Consider the following 16,895-nt stretch of genomic DNA (forward strand, 5'->3'; position numbering starts at 1 on the left):
ACCAGCTTTTGTCAGGGGCAGACACAGGCGGTTTTCTTTCCTCTGCTTCCTGTGTCCTGCCTTAATGCACTGAAAACCTGCCAACTCATTTTTCTTCCCCTCTCAGAAGGAAAGAAGAAGAGGATGGATGGCTTACTGCAGGGGAGAGAAGACCTATACACCAACATCAAACAAACCAAACTTTATTCTGAAAAGCAAATTAGTAATCACCACTAAACTATTAGAGGCACATTGGTCCCCCTTGCTACTGGCCCACACCCCTCCCACTCCCACCCTCTTTTTTGGCCTTAGTAGAATACTAGAAAATTCCTCTCTTGGATCCGCAAGTAGTCCCAGACTTTTGGACTGGTAGGAGTCCACAGTGGTCTCAAGCTGGACTGAGTCCTGGAGTCGAATGAGGGATGCCAAAGAGGCTGCCTCCAGTATTCAAAAATTCTGGGCCAGGTCAGGTGGCCATTCCTATGGTACAGGGTCTCAGCGGGAGGAGGGGGTGGGTGTGGGGGCTGTTTTACACGTCCTTCTCGCATCTGGAGAAGCAGCTGGAAGCCAAGCAGGAAGGCACATCTAGAAGAGCCAGTGAGCTCTGGAATGTTTCAGGCACATCTGGTTGGATAAGATACCGTGAAGGCGAAGGAGACGTCTGCTCCTGAGTAAGGTCACCCGACCACAGAAAGAGCACCATGAGCCGGGGGACTCAGAAGAGATCCTTAGGGCGCTGGTTCTGAGCTGAGGATGCAACTTCAACAGTGATCTGGAAAAAGAGAAAAGGAACAAAAGCTGGAGCTTAAACCCACTGTTTAGGGCACAGAGGTGCACGGCTCAGTTCCAGGTGTCTGGAATCTTGGAACCAAGTCACAGCACAAGGAGAATTGGAATTTCTCTTGTGTTAAGGCAAAATGAATCTTCATGTGTCTTGGATCTTCCTTTGGACAATGTTGAAGGGAAGCTGTTGGGCAGAGGTCATCCACTCTCCCTTCTGCTGGCCACTCTGCAGCCCTCTGCTGGCCCAGCCCAGAATGGTGCCCCTTGCCAGGGAAGCGAGCCCTGGGAGAGGTCGGCATGACCACTACGGGAATCTCCATGGCCTCAGAAACATGGAAACCTGCAAAAGAAGAACCAGTCTTAGCCAGCCAAGGTACCTCCAAGTAAGTATCCCAGGAAAGGCCAGCCCCCCGCCCCCCTACCGCCTCCCCTGCTCTGGCCAGCACCAGTGGTGGGGGCTGAAAGAATGGGTGCGCCACCGGGAGGAAGGCAGCAGCACTCCAGCCTAAATGAGACCGCAAAGGGCTCAGTGTTCTAGGAGTTCCCGAAGGAAAAAAACAACAGTAACAACAAAACAGCCACAATTTGAATGGGACAGAGTTTCGGTCTTGCAAGGTGAAAAACGTTCTGGAGGTGGATGGTGGTGATAGTTACACAACCATCTGGGAACCTACATAAAGACACCAAAGCATACACTTTGAAATGGTTGAATGGTCAATTTCATGCTACATGTATATTTTACCATGATTTCTTTTAAAGTAGCCACATGAACAGTCTCGAATGTGTATTGCCCCCCTTCTCTAGAGAGTACAGCCCTGTCCTGAGGAGGCCAAATCGCCAGAGTCCAGCTCCTAGCTCCACCCGTCACAGTGGCTGGGAGACTCTAGACAAGGTGGACTCATCTGCCTCCTAGGGAAGAGGAGAACGAGAACACAGCTCGCCACAACAGGGCCAAAAGAATGAAAGAAATACATCTAAGCGCTTTAAGCAGTGCCCACATAAATGCTTTCATGTTACGCATGAAACACGCCCCTCCCCGATCTTTGCAGGTACAAGAGAAAAGCCTCACCCTCTCTACCTAAGCTTCAAAAACACCCCCCCCAAAACACATTCGGGTCTCCCCTGTTCTAGTTTCTAATCCAGACAGGGCTGAGCTTTTTCCAAGAGCAGACCTTTGCGGGATGTGGCAAAATGGCTGAACTTGGTACAAGTCTTTGGGCATTGTGGTGGTCGCCCCTCCAACTTGCTCCCTGAATAAAAACCCCCCACCTTTTGGCAAAAGGGGCTCTGTATTTTTTATTCAAAGGCCTATGACCCCTCCCAAAATTCAGGAAGCACCTTACCTTATGGAGGCTGGGCCAGCTGTTCACCCCAACTTCAGAGCTTTCTCCTCTCTTCGGTGAGTGAGTCCCACTCCTGCCAGCGGCTCAAGGTCCACACCAGCATCTTTTACAGGCAATGTTCTTTTTGACAGGGACACCATCTGGATAACCTTGACTTCATTTTCCAAACAATGTAGAGGAATGTTCAGGTCCGCCAATTCCCAGGTCTCTCATGTGCCTAGCAGGGACAGCTATCTTCTCCCTCATTGAGGCAAGCCCTCCCTCTGCTAGAGAAATACCCTGGGAAGGAGGAGCACCCCAGATCTTCAATCACATCAGAGCCAATGGGCTGGAAACGGTGGGAATGAATGACAGCCAAGACAGCACAGGGATGCTTGGAAGTCTTAGGTGGCAAAATCTAATTGCTCCAGGTCCACAGGCAGTTAACACTGTAAACTAAATTACCTGGGCTTCTTTTATAGCGGGACTTCTCAGAGCCTTTGATATGCTAATGAGCATCGTGAATCTTCAAGTGGGCGAGAGATAGCACCATGACAAACCCATTTGAAAATGAAACCGTCTTTTAGACTGTAGCTCCTGAGCCAGGGTTCCTGGGAACACCCACCGCTTTAATGTAAACAGTGCTGGGCTGGGAGACTGGAAACCGGGTTCTAATCTTATTTTGGCTTTACCAAGAGCAAGGGGTGAGGCTCACCATGTCATTCCCTCAGGGTCCTGTAGGATCCCTAATGCAAAAAGACATTGGAAGGTGGAGGTGGTGGAGCAGAAGCCCGTGAGAGAAACGCTGGGAAGCTGAGGCCAGGGAAACTAGTGTGCGTTTGGGCCTGGCCTCCAAGAACCCCGAGGCCAAAGGCGGAACAGGCAAAGGCGAGAGCAGACTCCAAACGTGCAAAGGTGCTGCCCGCGGGCCTTTCCGATCCATCCTCACCTTTGCAGACGCGCCCCACCCCAATGTCAGAGCACTGGACCGCGCAGGATGCGCGCACAATCCCGAGCTGAAACGAAACTCCTCGCTCATCCTGAGACCTGTGGAGGCCTGTCCTCGACTCTGTCCGCGGCTGCGAGCCTGCCCTTCACAGCACTCGAAGCTGGAAGAGGGGCCAGGGAACGGGGATGCTCTTCCGACAGCGGGCCGGGAGGGAGGGGGCAGTGGCGCAGCCAGAAGGCTGGTTCCAATTGGGAGCCTCCCCCGGATCTACGCGGCGCCTGTCCACGTCTCGCTCTCGGCACGGAAGGGGGCGAGGAAGCGCGAGGTTTCGCCTCGGACGGCCAGGATGCGTGGGGGCCCGCTGTTCGGATGCGGCCCTGCCGGGATCCCAGGAAACGGCGCAGGCGGCGCGTCTGGCCAGACTCCAGGCGGCGGCTCTGCGGTCGGACGGGAACTGCCGGCCAGGGCGCCCGGGCGCGGGCGGGAGCGCGGGGCGACGGGTGGGTGCCGGGGCGCACGGGTGCGGGGCGGCGGCGGCAGGAAGGACGGGGGCGCCGGTCTCGGGAGGGTCCCCGCCCCGCGGCGCGGCGGCTCACGCCACCTCCTGCTCCCCTTGGTAGCGGCGGCAGCAGCCGTAGAGGGCCGAGAGTAGGTAGAGGCCGAGGCAGAGGCCGCCGCAGACCGCGGCCGCCAAGAAGGCGTGGTAGGCGCAGGCCATCTGGTAATCCTTGAGGTTGCAGTAGCTGTGGCTCTGCGTCTGGGCGATCATGATGCCCGTCGCGGCGCCGTAGAGCGCTGCCGCCAGCAGGTCGTGTGCCACGTTGACCACGAGCCAGCGCGAACCCAGCACGGGCACCAGCTCGTGCTTGCCCAGCAGCGTGAGGAAGTAGAGGCCCAGGGTCAGCAGCCAGAAGAGCACCGACACGAAGAGCGCGAAGTGCACGGGGCCCTGGTACCTGCTCGTGGCGATGGTGATCCAGAAGGCGGCGCCGGCCAGCAGCTGCAGCAGCCGCAGCACGCCCAGCGGGCCGCGCAGGAAGGCCCTCTGCAGGCGCACCGGCCCGCGGACCGCGCGCGCCTGGGGCGGCGGCTGGCGCGGGGGCGGCGGGACCATGGCCCCCGGGCGCGGTGGCGGCGGCGGCGGAGCCCCGAGTAGCGGAATGGCTGCGCCGGGCTCGCGGGGGTGGCCCGGCCAACGTGCCCGCTGCGCCCGCGGCGGCCTCCTCGCGTCCCTCCGAGTCCTCTTCGCGCTTCCTCTCCCCTTCTCCCCACCCTTCCTCCACTCTCTCCTCCCTCCAGCCCTCCTCTCTTTCTCCCCGTCTCCACCACTGCTACCCGCCCTTTGGCTTCCCCTCCCCGTCTCCACCCCCACTCGCTCCTCCCGGCTTCCTGCCATCTCTTTTTGGGCCTCGCTCACCATCCCGGCCCCCCTTTCCAGCCGGCGCCAGACTCCCAGCTCGGATTCCTTTCTCCCCGGGGCGCGGCGGAGGGCACTCACACCTCCGGGCCGCCGAGGGCCTTCCGCTCTGGCCGCCCGGGCCAAGTTTTGGCACATCTAGGGCCACCCTGCCTGCCCTGCCTGCCCTGCCTGCCCTGCCTCCCCAGCTCCCGTCCAGCCTCAGAGGGGAAACGCTGTCTTCTGGAGCGTTCTCTCAGCGCCTCGCTGGGCCTCTTTCTTTCTACTTTCTCCTGCCCTAGGGCCCACCTGGGCCTCTTGGCCTTTTCCTGGCTCTGGAGGAGAGCGGCGCTGGTCTGAAGCTGACATCCGTTCTCCCCTGGACGTCTGGAATGTGCCCACCTCACTCTTCTCCGGTCCAAAGCTGGGCTCTCAGACATCAGAGTAAGGGACGGTTCCCCACCAGAGACCCCCCCCCCCCCGCTTCCCCTCCCACACACCACAAAGCCAAGTCCTATCAGTCCATCCTCATTTTTCCAACCTCCTTGCCATCCAGGGTCGCCTCCATTAAAAATGTGCTATCAGACATGGACAAGGCACCAAGCCTGGTGTAAGAGAGAGCAAAGCCCCCCTGTTTAACTAGGATACTAGGCAGAACAGCGTCCAATGGAAGCTGATGATGCATTTACACGTAAGCCCACTTAAGCCTCAAAACAGCCTCAGAGATAGAATTCTTTTCCTCCTTTTACTGAGGAGGAGAAATGAGGTCTAGAGGAGTTAAGCCCATTAACCTCATAACTGCAGCTGGTGTCCCTTGTTTCCCCAGCCCATTCAACCATCGCTCACCGTGACATTCCTCTAAAACACAGACCTGGCATGCGTTGCTTCCTCCACTGACCACAGGATACAGTTTTATCTCTTCTATGGGCTTATTTCACAAACTGGCTCCAACTGACTTTCACTTTCCTTGTTTCCCACTTCCTTTCCTTACCCCTGCTCCCATGGGGCTTGCCAACCCCACCTAACCTCTTAAATCCCCCCAAATAATCTCAAAAAGCCCTTCATTCCCAGACCCCACTTGGCTGGAAAACTCCTACTTAGCCTTCAAGGCCCAGTTTAAATGCTCCTCCCTTTGCTCCAGACTCCCAAGCTGTTGATTGCTGGCTCTTTAGACCCTCTCTTGGAGCATCCAGAAGTTATGCAGTGCTCCTGAGTCTGGTACATTGCTTGCAACTGCTGGCTGTCACCTCTATCTTTGCCTGGAAATAAGAAACTCAATAAATATCAGCAGAGTGCAGAACTAGTCCCTCATCTCCTGGTCATGGAATGTGTCCATCGGCCCCCTGGCCTGGCTGAGCAGGTCTCTCCTCTCCCAGCACCCTGGCATTCCTTATGGGAGAAAGTATATGTGGTTTCTCAGGGGGCTGAGGCCTCTTGCTGCACAGCCCCACCTGCAGGGACCTGGGACAGCTGTGAGCACTTATTTTAAATGAATAAAAGGTGATGTGTAACCTCCATCACCGTGTAAAATAGCATGGTATTGAGACAAGGGTGCAAGCCGTGGAGGCAGACTGCTGGCTATGCATTACGGCTTCACCACTCCCTTGTGCTGGGACCTCACACTTAACCGCTCTGTGCCTCAGTTTCCTCATCTGTGAAATCCTTTCATTAAGCAAATGGATTTTAAGCACCTGTTAGGCACTGGGCACCATTTGAGGGTCTAGGGATCCATAAGACATATGTGATCATTATTCACTGAAAGCTCTCTATGCTCTAGGCACTGTTTTTTGTCATTGTTTTTTTTTTGTTGTTTTGTTTTTGTTTTTGTTTTTGTTTTAAGATTTTATTTATTTATTTGACAGGCAGAGATCACAAGTAGGCAGAGAGGCAGGCGGAGAGAGAGGAGGAAGCAGGCTCCCCTCTGATCAGGGAGCCCGACATGGGGCTCCATCCCAGGACCCTGGGATCATGACCTGAGCCGAAGGCAGTGGCTTTAACCCACTGAGCCACCCAGGTGCCTTTGTCGTTGTTTTTTAAGTAAGCTCTACGCCCAGGGTGGGGCGTGAACTCACCCCCAGGTCAAGAATCACACGCTCTACCAACTGAGCTAGCCAGGCACCCCTATATTCTAGGCAATGTTAACTGATTTGCCAGTGGGGAAGCCAGGGCTCAGAGGGTGAAGGAAGGTGACCATGCTCACAGAGCTGGTGGGTGACAGTTTAAACAGGGGCCCACGTGTGGCTGGCTCCAGGTTCACGTTCAAAGTGCTTATATGTTGGGGCGCCCGGGTGACTCAGTGGGTTAAAGCCTCCGCCTTCGGCTCGGGTCATGATCCCAGGGTCCTGGAATCGAGCCCGGCATCGGACTCTCTGCTCAGCAGGGAACCTGCTTCCTCCTCTCTCTGCCTGCCTCTCTGCCTACTTGTGATGTCTGTCTGTCAAATAAATAAATAAAATCTTTAAAAAAACAACCACAAAGTGCTTATATGTTACTTTTTCAGATTTTATTCTTGGCTACAGTTACAGAGGCCCAGAGAGGTTACATAACTTGCCGGGAGAAACAGAACTAGCAAGTGTCCATGTGGAGACTCAAACCTAGGTCTTCTGATCCCAATTCTGGGGCCTTTCTCTCAGCTTCCCTTAGCAATCAATCCCTCCTGGGATATCCTCAGTGTCCTCAGGGTGCCGGTTATGAAAAAGGCTGGAGCTAGGACAGGCACCTGGGGGCTGACTCTAGGTGCTGGGCTGATGATGGGGTTATGCTCCATAAACTACGTCTGTGAGCAGGGGACCTAACCAAATCAACACTTTGAGGGAGAGAAGAGTCCTCTGGCATCTAAGAAAGGCATCTGCAGACTTAAGGGTGGTGTGCCGCCTGGTGGGCACAAATCTTCAGCCTCGCAGCTCAGCCCAGCTCCTTACAAGGAAGCCAATGGGGTGGTTTGGGGAGATATTTTTAGCCTCTGGAATCCTGAAGACATTCCAAGGGACAGTCCCAGGAGACGCTGCAAAAGCATAAGCATGCAAGAAGATATCCACAAATATGGCCTAAGCACCTGTGGGATGCAAACCATCTGGGTGTGGAACGGAGGAACAAGGAGCACCGGCTCCTGCCCTCACTGTGTTTGCACTTTCTCGATAGTACAGCGACAGCTGTGGACACAAAAGGGAAAAGAAGGTAGATGCAAGGAAATCTAAAAGGGAGAGTATGTGTGATGGAAGGGCTGGGAAAGCTTCCAGAATAGGGCATCTCTGGAGGGTGGATAGAGTTGTGACAAGCAGAGATGGTGACTAGGCATTGTTGGGCAAGGCGGTCCCCCATGGGGCCTGAGCAGCCATGGCTCTTAATACTGAGTGTGCTGAGAATGCAAAGCCATGGTCACCCATTCACTTTCCAACCATTTCTGGCTGCTGTGTTCTGCAGCCAATAAGTTTGTGGGGTCAAGGAACATTCACCCCCCCAGACAGACAGTAGGCTTGGTTGTTGCTTACTGTAAGAGTGGTGGTGGTAGGAGGGGTCAGGGGTGGGTTCCCCAAGCTCAGTGCTGCGTAGCTGTGACATAAAGCTCCTGCATAGGTAACATCCACCAGGGCCCCTCTGCGTTGCCCCATCAAACTAGGGAGTGAAGGAAAGAGACATAACGATGATGCTCGTGCTGTGCCAAGAGTGGTAAATCCTTCGAGTCTGACTCAGGAGACCATATCTTCTGCCCGCATTTATGAAACAAGAGCAGGCTAGCTTATTAGCTTGTAAGCGGGCTGAATCGCAGCCCCTGACAGATGCTATAGGCAAAGGGAAGAGTGTGAGCAAGGCCTCCGTTGCTCAGGCAACAAGAATTAGTGATGCTTGCTGGACGTTGTTCTATGCCCCAAAGCAATGACTTTGACTATGCCCAGAAGGGGAGGCAGCTGATAACAAGGAGGGAAGCGTGGCCCCCTGGAGATCCCATGACCCGATCCTGCTGGTCGGTCAGTTCCTTCTTCAGCCTCTGGGCTACTGTAAATCATTGCATTCATAGACCCAACTCACACTGGTTTAATACCTATTACGTGCCAGGCCCTGAGTTGGCCCTTGACATAAATTAGCTAACAGCAGAGGCAGAACTCACAGCGAGGAAATAGGTGGGTGTTGGCACCTGCAGAATCTTGCCCGGAATCTTAGAGTTAAATTACTAAATCAACATTTCCTGAACACCTGCTGTGTATGTACCTGGCATTACACCACAATCCTATACCTGAGTTGGAAGAGGGCTTAAAGATCATTTGTTCCTGGCTTCTCATTTTATGCAGGGGTAGCTATGGCCTGGGGAAGGTAAGTGACTATCCCCAGGTCCCACAGCTGGTTGATGATGGAAGTGCCAAGTTTAGAACTTAGGTCTCCTGACTCACTCTCCAGTGCTCACTCGGGGCAGGGAGCTCTGCGCATGAACACTCTTTTGGTCACCAAGCGGCTCACACCTCCAGGCATGTTCCCAAGGCTGTGGGAACACCGAGCTCTGGAATGGTGGGTGGGGTGGGTGGAGTGCCCTCTGGGCTGGAGTTGGGTAGGAATTGGGCGGGGGGGGGCTCCTGAGTTTGTTATTCCAGCCCCCAAGGAGGACCTGGCCTTGGCTGGAGCTATGAAAAATGGCCTGGATTCTGGGCCCCTTTGGGCAGACAGAGGCAAGGGGCCACAGTCTGGGCATGAAGTGGTAAAGGCATTTGACTCTGGCAAAGCTCAGCCCTCGCTCCCCAGGAGAAGCCGGCCAGGACAAGACTTGCAGCCACAGGCATCCTCTGAGTCTTGACTTTGTGCGAAGCCACCCAGAACACTGGCTGGTGAGGCTGGGTCCTTAAGGCTAGGGAACCATGGTGTCCAAGGGAGACACCCATGAGACTTGCCCGTGAGCTACTGAAGATGACCTCCTACTGGGACCTATGGTGGGGTGGGCAGACCCCAGCAGACCACATTCCTGGGGCAGGGTCGGACACTCTGGGCCAGGGTGGACTGAATCAGTCACCACCACTCTACCAGTCAGCCTTGGGTAAAAGTGGCAGAGACTCAGTGGGAACACCCACCGTATGCAAAGCACCTACCACATGCCAGGCGGCAGATGCCAGGTGCTTGCCAGTCTTGTCTCACGTACTTTCCACAGCAGCTCTCTGAGGTAGGTCCATTAAAACCGCCTCTGCTTTAAAATGAGGAAACTGAGGCATGGGGAGCTTGTGTGACTTATCTAACATCCCATATGTAATGGAGAACGGAATTCAAATATTTGATCTCCGAATCCAGGCTTGTAATCAGTGCATAGATCTCGGACTTCAGCCTGGGTCTTGGAGGTCACAAGACATCACAGGACTGCCCCCGAGCGGTGACAAAGAGAATGATCTCCATGTTGCAGAGATGGTCCGCAGGTACTGGGCCAGGCAGGGAGAGTGGGTGTGGCTGTCACAGGCCCCAAGACCTACACTTGGGGAGCCTGGCTGTGTATGCTGTTTCTGTTTCTTACCCTGCTATGTGAAGGTCTCCAGGAAAGGGGGATTTGTCCCCTGAACTCTCTAGCCCACCCATGGCTGGAGCTTTAAAGCAAGAGGAATGAGGCCCAAGGACTGGGCAGTGCCAAGGGTTGCCCTCAGAGGATGCTTGGTATGGGGTGTTCACCTCCTCCTTGGCCCTTGCAACAACCTTGGGAGATAGGCAATTCATTATCTCCGCTTGACAGCTGAAGGAAATGAGATTCAGAAAGATTAAGCTAGGAACTAAATTTAGATTTCTGGACCACTGGAAACACTACAGCTGTCTGAGATGCCCTGAGTCTACTTTAACCATGAACTTGCCCCTTACGTCTAGTCTCACCAGACTCTATAAGACGTTATTCACTGAAACCACAGAGCAAAAGCAATTGTGCTATCCCCTCCACTACCACTTGGTTTCCAACTCCCATGACCACTGGGGACTCTTTCAGATATGGCGAATCATGGGGATTTTCTCCAACTCTGCTTTTCTCTCTGCTGCCAAAAAGTACCCCCCCCCCCCGGCCAGACAACCTAGACAGGCAGAGGGGACGTGACTGCCGTGACTGAAAGAGATCAAAGGTCACAGAAGCCACTGGAGACCAAAAAGGACCTTGTCCTGACCCAACAGGAAGATGCCAGAATAGCTAACATCATGGCATTTAAGGATCAAAAGAAGCCCCAAGAATCTTCAGTGGCATGGAAATGCTTCGGCAGGCCTGCCTGCCGCCCCCCTGGCAGCCTTCTCCCCATACCCGCAGCCCCTGTCGGTGTGGTGGCTCTAGACAGAGAAGGAATATTTATACCATAAAGCTCTGTTGCTATTTTCCCATCTCCTCTTCTGACCCGAACCGGGAATTTGGCCAAATGGTCATTCCTAAATGGAGCTAGTGCTGGAGTAACCAAAGCCAGAGCATGAGGCAAATTTAGGGGGAGTAGAAACCCTGAGTTGGCAGAGAAAGTTGATCTGCAGAGAAAAGAGCTTATTAGAGTTATTAGAGTTGTTTAGAGGAACAGGATGGATAGATAAATAACACATACATATAGTTATCATAGGAAACTGGTTTGTGGAATTATGGGGGATGGTAAGTCCCAAAATGTGCAGTTGGCAAGGTGGAGACCCAGGAGAGCCAGGGTGTAGTTTAGTCTAAAGGCTGCAGGCTCAAGACCCAGGAAGAGGCAGTGTTTTAGTTAGAGTCCAAAGAAGGGTGTAGAAACAAACCAATGGCTCAGGGTGCCTGGGTGGCTCAGTTGGTTAAGCTTCTGACTCTTGATTTTGGCTCAGGCCATGATCTCAGGGTTGTGAGACTGAGCCCCACATCAGGCTCTGTGCTGAGCATGGAGCCTGCCTGCTTAAGATTCTCTCTCCTCCCCACTCTACCCCTGCTTGCATGAACGTACGTTTCTCTCAAAAATTAAAAAAAAAACAACCCACAATACAACAACGTCTCCACTCAAATAGTCAGGCAAAAGGAGGTCGTTCTGGGGCCCCTGGGTGGCTCAGTTGTTGAGCCTCTGCCTTCAGCTCGGGTCATGATCCCAGGGTCCTGGGACTGAGCCTTGCATCAGGCTCTCTGCTCAGCAGGAAGCCTGCTTCTCCTTCTCCCACTCCCCATGCTTGTGTTCCCTCTCTTGCTGTCTCTCTGTAAAATAAATAAAAATCTTTGAAAAGAAAAAAAAAAGGAGGTCCTTCTTACTCATGGGAGGGTCAGCCTTTTTTTTGTTCCGTTCGGGCCTTCAACTGATGGCACAAGGTCCAGCTCCCTGAGGAAGGGCAGTCGGCTTTTCTTGATCTGCCAATTCCGATGTCCCTCTAATCCTAAACCACCTTCACAGACACACTCAGAATAATATTTGAACAAGTCTCTGGGCACTCCGTGGCCCAGTCAAATTGACACATAAAATTAACCATCACAGGCAGCTATGCAGGGACAAAAGATGGCGAGAGAGGACAAGCGCCTGTGACTTGCTTCACGTTTTCCCACTAGACTTCATTCTGTGAACTCACTGCGGCTTTCCAGTAACAACACCCCCCATGCTTCTTCATCTGAGACAACTTAAACAGATTTCTGTTTCTTATAATGGCGCTGGCATGAAGAAAGTAGGACTTGGATCCTAACTGCTAGGGTCTCATTCCTAGTTCCACTCTGTGGTGGTTTAAAAACAAAATGGCTACAAACTCTTTGATTCTTCATTCATCAAGAATTGCATCTATGTCCCCTTTCCCTGAATCTGGGTGAGCTTGTGACTCAGTTATAACAAGCAGGACAGTAGGAACCACACTGTATGACTTCTAAGTTCTGTCCAAAAGACAAGGCCACAGCCCTGAGCCACCATGAAAGAAGTCTCTGTTCCCGGTCATACTGAGAAACCACCAAAGCCCTCCAGTCAGCAGTCTGCGCCTTCCAGTTCTCCCAGCCTAGGCCCCATACATACGAAATGAGCTTTCAAATGATTCCAATCCCCAGCTGTCAAGGCAACCTTCACATTCAGGACTTCCAGCTGGAGTCCTGACATCACAGGGCAGAGACAAGCCACCCCCACTGTCCACTATCTCAGTTCCTGTGTATCATTCATGCTTTTTATTTTCTGTTGTTTCCTGATGTTTTCACATCTTGGGACCTTGCAGATCCAGGGAGGGACTGCCCCTCCCAGATTTAGCTAATTCCTAAAGATAGCAAATAATGTGACTGTGAGTGTGCTTTTGCCATGCAAACCAACCAACCCTGAACCCACACTCCAAAACCACCTCCTCTGTTTGGGCTCTTGTACTCCAGGAGGCAATTAATATTCCTCTCCCCTTATCATCCCAGGGAAAGGTGTCGGGCAACTGGAGACCGTCCCTACGCCCCAGAGCCTGTGGGAATTATTCAAATTAGCCAATCCTAAACCCGCCTAGCTGCTTACTTTGTTTCACCCATTTCTTCCCACAAAAACTACAATAAAAGCTCATTTCCGTGCTTTTCTCTTGCTCCTTCTGCCTCCTGACCGACCCTGAGGCTTCCCCATGTGGCTCTGTGTGATGTGGCATATCCCTTCCTCTGGGGACCTGTGAGTAAAAAGTTATCTTTTCAACGGCAGCCGTTGCCTAATCTGTTGGCCTCACTATTCCTAAATAAAACCAAAACCCTGAGGACATTTTTAAAACATCCTGACCTGTGGCCCCTGCGTGGCTCAATCAGTTAAGCCTTTGATGCTTGATTTCAGCTCAGGTCATGATCTCAGGGTCGTGAGACATGAGGTCCCACCATCCTGCTCTGTGCTCCATTTGGAGTCTACCTTAGAGTCCCTCTCCCTCTTCTCCTTCACCCTCAAAATAAATCAAACCCCGCGTGGGGCTCTCTGCTCAGTGGGGAACCTGCTTCCCCCTCTCCCTCTGCCTGCCTCTCTGTCTACTTATGATCTCTCTCTGTCAAATAGATAAATAAAATCTAAAAATTAAAAAAAAAAGATTTTATTTATTTATTTGACAGAGAGAGACACAGCAAGAGAGGGAACACAAGCAGGGGGAGTGGGAAAGGGAGAAAGGCTTCCCGCCAAGCAGGGAGCTGGATCCAAGCAGGACCCTGGGATCATGACCCGAGCTGAAGGAAGACGCCCAACAACTGAGCCACCCAGGCGCCCCAATAGATAAAACCTCTTAAAAAATAAATAAAACATCCTGACCCACAGAATCCATAAGCATAAAAAAATGGTCATTTTATGCCACTAAGTTTTGGGGTGATTTGTTAGGCAACAGGTGTAGCTGGAAGACATGTTGCTATCGTGCAGGTCTCTAACCTCAGCTTTGTCATTGGCATAAGGAGATTAACAGCAACGGCTCAGCATCACTGGGCTGTTGTGGGGATTCAATGAGGTGCAAAGTGTCCAGAGCTCATAGTGTTAGCTTTATCATCAATACTGTTTTCTGAAAGAGCTTTGACACCCAGCTCACTGGATTCAGGGTGTCAGTGGATTGCAGGACAAAAGCCTGCTCTCACTTAGGTTTTGTTCACTTGACGTTCTTCGCCCTCATCACACTACCGGTCTTGCTATCCTCCACTGATTCAGCCGAGTCCGATCTCGAGACAGAAACCACACAGTAATTTGCATAGGGGAACCTCAACATAAGGAATTATCATTTACTCTAACGGAGAGCTGAGGCATTAAAGAGCACTCTGAAGAAACCAGGAAAAGAAAATATAAGCAATAGCTACAAATCCTAGGGCTGAGATAGGCCCTTAACAAGAGCTCTCCTCCTCTCCCCACTCCCGGGGCCAAGATTCAGATCTCCTTAAAGAAGACATAGCTGTGGCTCAGTAGATGGCAAAGTCACTGAGGTGCTACCCTTGTAGAACGTGCCATCTGGGATGCGACTGCAGGGACATCAAAAGTTACTGCAAAATGGAGCACGTGGATGGCTCAGTTGGTTAAGTGTCTGACTCTTGGTTGTGGTTCAGGTCATGATCTCATAGATCATGGGATCCAGCCCTGTGTGGGGCTCCGAGCTCAGCGGGGAGTGTGCTTGAAGATTCTCTCCCTCTGTCCTGCCCCCCCCCACTCAGGTTCACTCTCTCTCAAATAAATAATCTTTTAAAATCTTAAAAAAAAAAAAAAAAGGGTAACTGCAAAGCCACCAAAGATGAGGGAAGCTCCTGGCCCCTGTGTGTCGCTGGCTGCCCGGCGCTGTAGGCCCCAGGCACTGAACAAGCTGCCCACACTGTGAGAGTCCACACCACGGGAGTCCACACCGTGGGACCAGGCGCCTGAGAAGACACCTGAGCTTCCGGAGCAGGCCCTGGAGAAGGCTGGCAAGCTGCCAGAACTTAGTGAGCGGACACTCCAGAACCAAAGAGAGAAACCCTTCCTCCCACCGCGGCTTGCCGGCTCCCTCTACTGACAAAGCTAAGCATTGTGTCCCGTGGAAAAGGAGAAATATTTACAGGACTTGGCTCTCACAGAGATAACCGGTGCCTTCTACCCCTTTGGAGACTCAGCTTCCATATGCAACCTTCTATATACAATTGGACCTCCATGCAACAATGAAACAACTCTGTATTTCCACCTAATGAGATACAGCTGTCTTTCTTGGAGATGACGTTCTCACCCCCTCTCTCCGCAAAAGGAGATACACAGCCCCAACGGTCTGCATTAAATACTGCTCAGAAAGAAAAACGAAAAAACAAAAACCAGAAACACTTCTCAAATTTTGCCAGAGTCCCTCAGAATACACTGTTAACTAAAGACTAACATGGTAATGTTAACTTCCAACAACTGACATAGAAACTTACATATGGGGCGCCTGGGTGGCTCAGTGGGTTAAAGCCTCTGCCTTCGGCTTAGGTCATCATCCCAGGGTCCTGGGATCAAGCCCCATGTCAGGCTCTCTGCTCATCGGGGAGCCTGCTTCCCTCCATCCCTGCCTGCCTCTCTGCCTACTTGTGATCTCTGTCTGTCAAATAAATAAAATCTTAAGAAAGAAAGAAAGAAAGAAAGAAAGAAAGAAAGAAAGAAAGAAAGAAAGAAAGAAAGAAAGAAAGAAAAAGAAAAGAAAGAAAGGAAGGAAGGAAGGAAGGAAGAAAAGAAATGAAACTTACATATGAAATGAAAACGTGAAGAGAGAGAAAACGTGTAGAGAGAGAAAACTTATTAGTTGATATTGTACTATAAGGAAGGCCTTTTTCTTCTCTTCTGTTTACCTGTTTATTCACTTACTCATATTGCTGTGGACTTGGGTATTCTTTCACTCATTGGGTTACAATCTGTTGCTGTCATGCTTCATTTTGGTGCTCTGCATTTGCTAATGGGAGCCCTTATAAATGGACTCCTAGTCCTTTTGATGTGTTTCCATCACTCTCTGAGTTCTTCCTTACTTTTCAGGACACGATGTTTTAGAATCATCCTGAACTTTCTCAACCCCAGTGGTTGAATCAATCATTTCTCCAAGGAGTCATGGTTCCTTTTGTGGAGAATGGTATGGAAAACTCAGAATGTGGGTTGTAAATGTGCTTATTCCAGCTGGGGCATCATCACTTGTAGGCCCTCTCAGCAGACACAGCTGGAGAACGTGTGTGTTTAAATGTGTTCGTGTGGATACATACATGTATATACATACACATATACATTTAAACATATGCATACACTTACAACTTAATTATTTCTATATCTACTTATCTGTACATTAAAAACCATGTGTTCTGGGACGCCTGGGTGGCTCAGATGGTTAAGCATCTGCCTTTGGCTCAAGTCATGGTCCCAGTGTCCTGGGATGGAGCCCTGCATCAGGCTCCTGGCTCAGTAGGGACCCTGTTTCTCCCTCACCGTATCCCTCTATTGTTCCCCCTTCTTGTTCTCTCTTGCTCTCTCTGTCAAATAAATGAATAAAAATTCTTAAAAAAAAAAAAGAGCTAAGTACTTGTTAAAGAAAAAAAAAAAGGACATGAGTTCATATTTGCTATGGATTGAATTGTGTCTCCCCAAATTCACATGTTGAAGCTCTACCCTCCAACAAAGCTGTCTTTGGAGTAAGGAAGTCATTAAGGTTAAGTGAGAGAGGTCTGTAAGAGTGCAGCCGCAATCTGATAGGATTAGCACATTTATATAAGAAGAGACACCAGAACCCTCCCTCTCTTCCTTCACCATATGAGGACACGGTGAGGAGGCGTCCTTGTGCAACCAGGGAAGAGGGCTCCCACCAGAAACCAGATGGGCCGGCACCTTGATCTTGGACTTCCTGCCTGCCCAGCTGCGAGGAGCACACATTTCTGTCGTTAAGCCACCCAACCTGTGCTATTTTGTTATGGCAACCCGAGCAGATTAATACAAAATTGACCTTTAATTCCAATGTACATGAGTCAGATTAGGTGTGGAGGTTTTGTTTTGCCTTCGAGGTTTGGTTTTGTTTCCGTGGTCGTGTTTCTGTACTGTACTGTTTGCCCATAGGGCTTTGCTCTTCTCAGTTGCTAAGTTCAGAGAAGAGGGCTGTAGCAAGTTGT

The 16,895-nt window shown here is 51.5% G+C and overlaps 1 protein-coding gene across 2 annotated transcripts; it reads right to left on the reverse strand.

The window, feature by feature from the left end:
• Window positions 1-686: 686 nt before the first annotated feature.
• MARVELD1 (MARVEL domain containing 1) lies at window positions 687-4,369 on the reverse strand. 2 transcript variants are annotated; one of them, XM_032882934.1, is made up of 3 exons: window positions 2,106-4,369; window positions 1,242-1,432; window positions 687-1,102 (listed from the first exon to the last, which is right to left on the reverse strand). In XM_032882934.1, the coding sequence occupies exon 1, from the start codon at window positions 4,145-4,147 to the stop codon at window positions 3,626-3,628; it is 522 nt and encodes a 173-aa protein (XP_032738825.1). In that variant the 5' UTR covers window positions 4,148-4,369; the 3' UTR covers window positions 687-1,102; window positions 1,242-1,432; window positions 2,106-3,625. The 2 variants fall into 2 exon arrangements, with proteins under 2 accessions (XP_032738825.1, XP_032738815.1); XM_032882924.1 differs by lacking the exon at window positions 1,242-1,432.
• Between the last annotated feature and the right edge of the window lie 12,526 nt (window positions 4,370-16,895).

This window comes from Lontra canadensis, unplaced genomic scaffold (genome assembly GCF_010015895.1).
Source record: "Lontra canadensis isolate GAN:19392208 unplaced genomic scaffold, GSC_riverotter_1.0 scaffold3, whole genome shotgun sequence".
NCBI lineage: Eukaryota > Metazoa > Chordata > Mammalia > Carnivora > Mustelidae > Lontra > Lontra canadensis.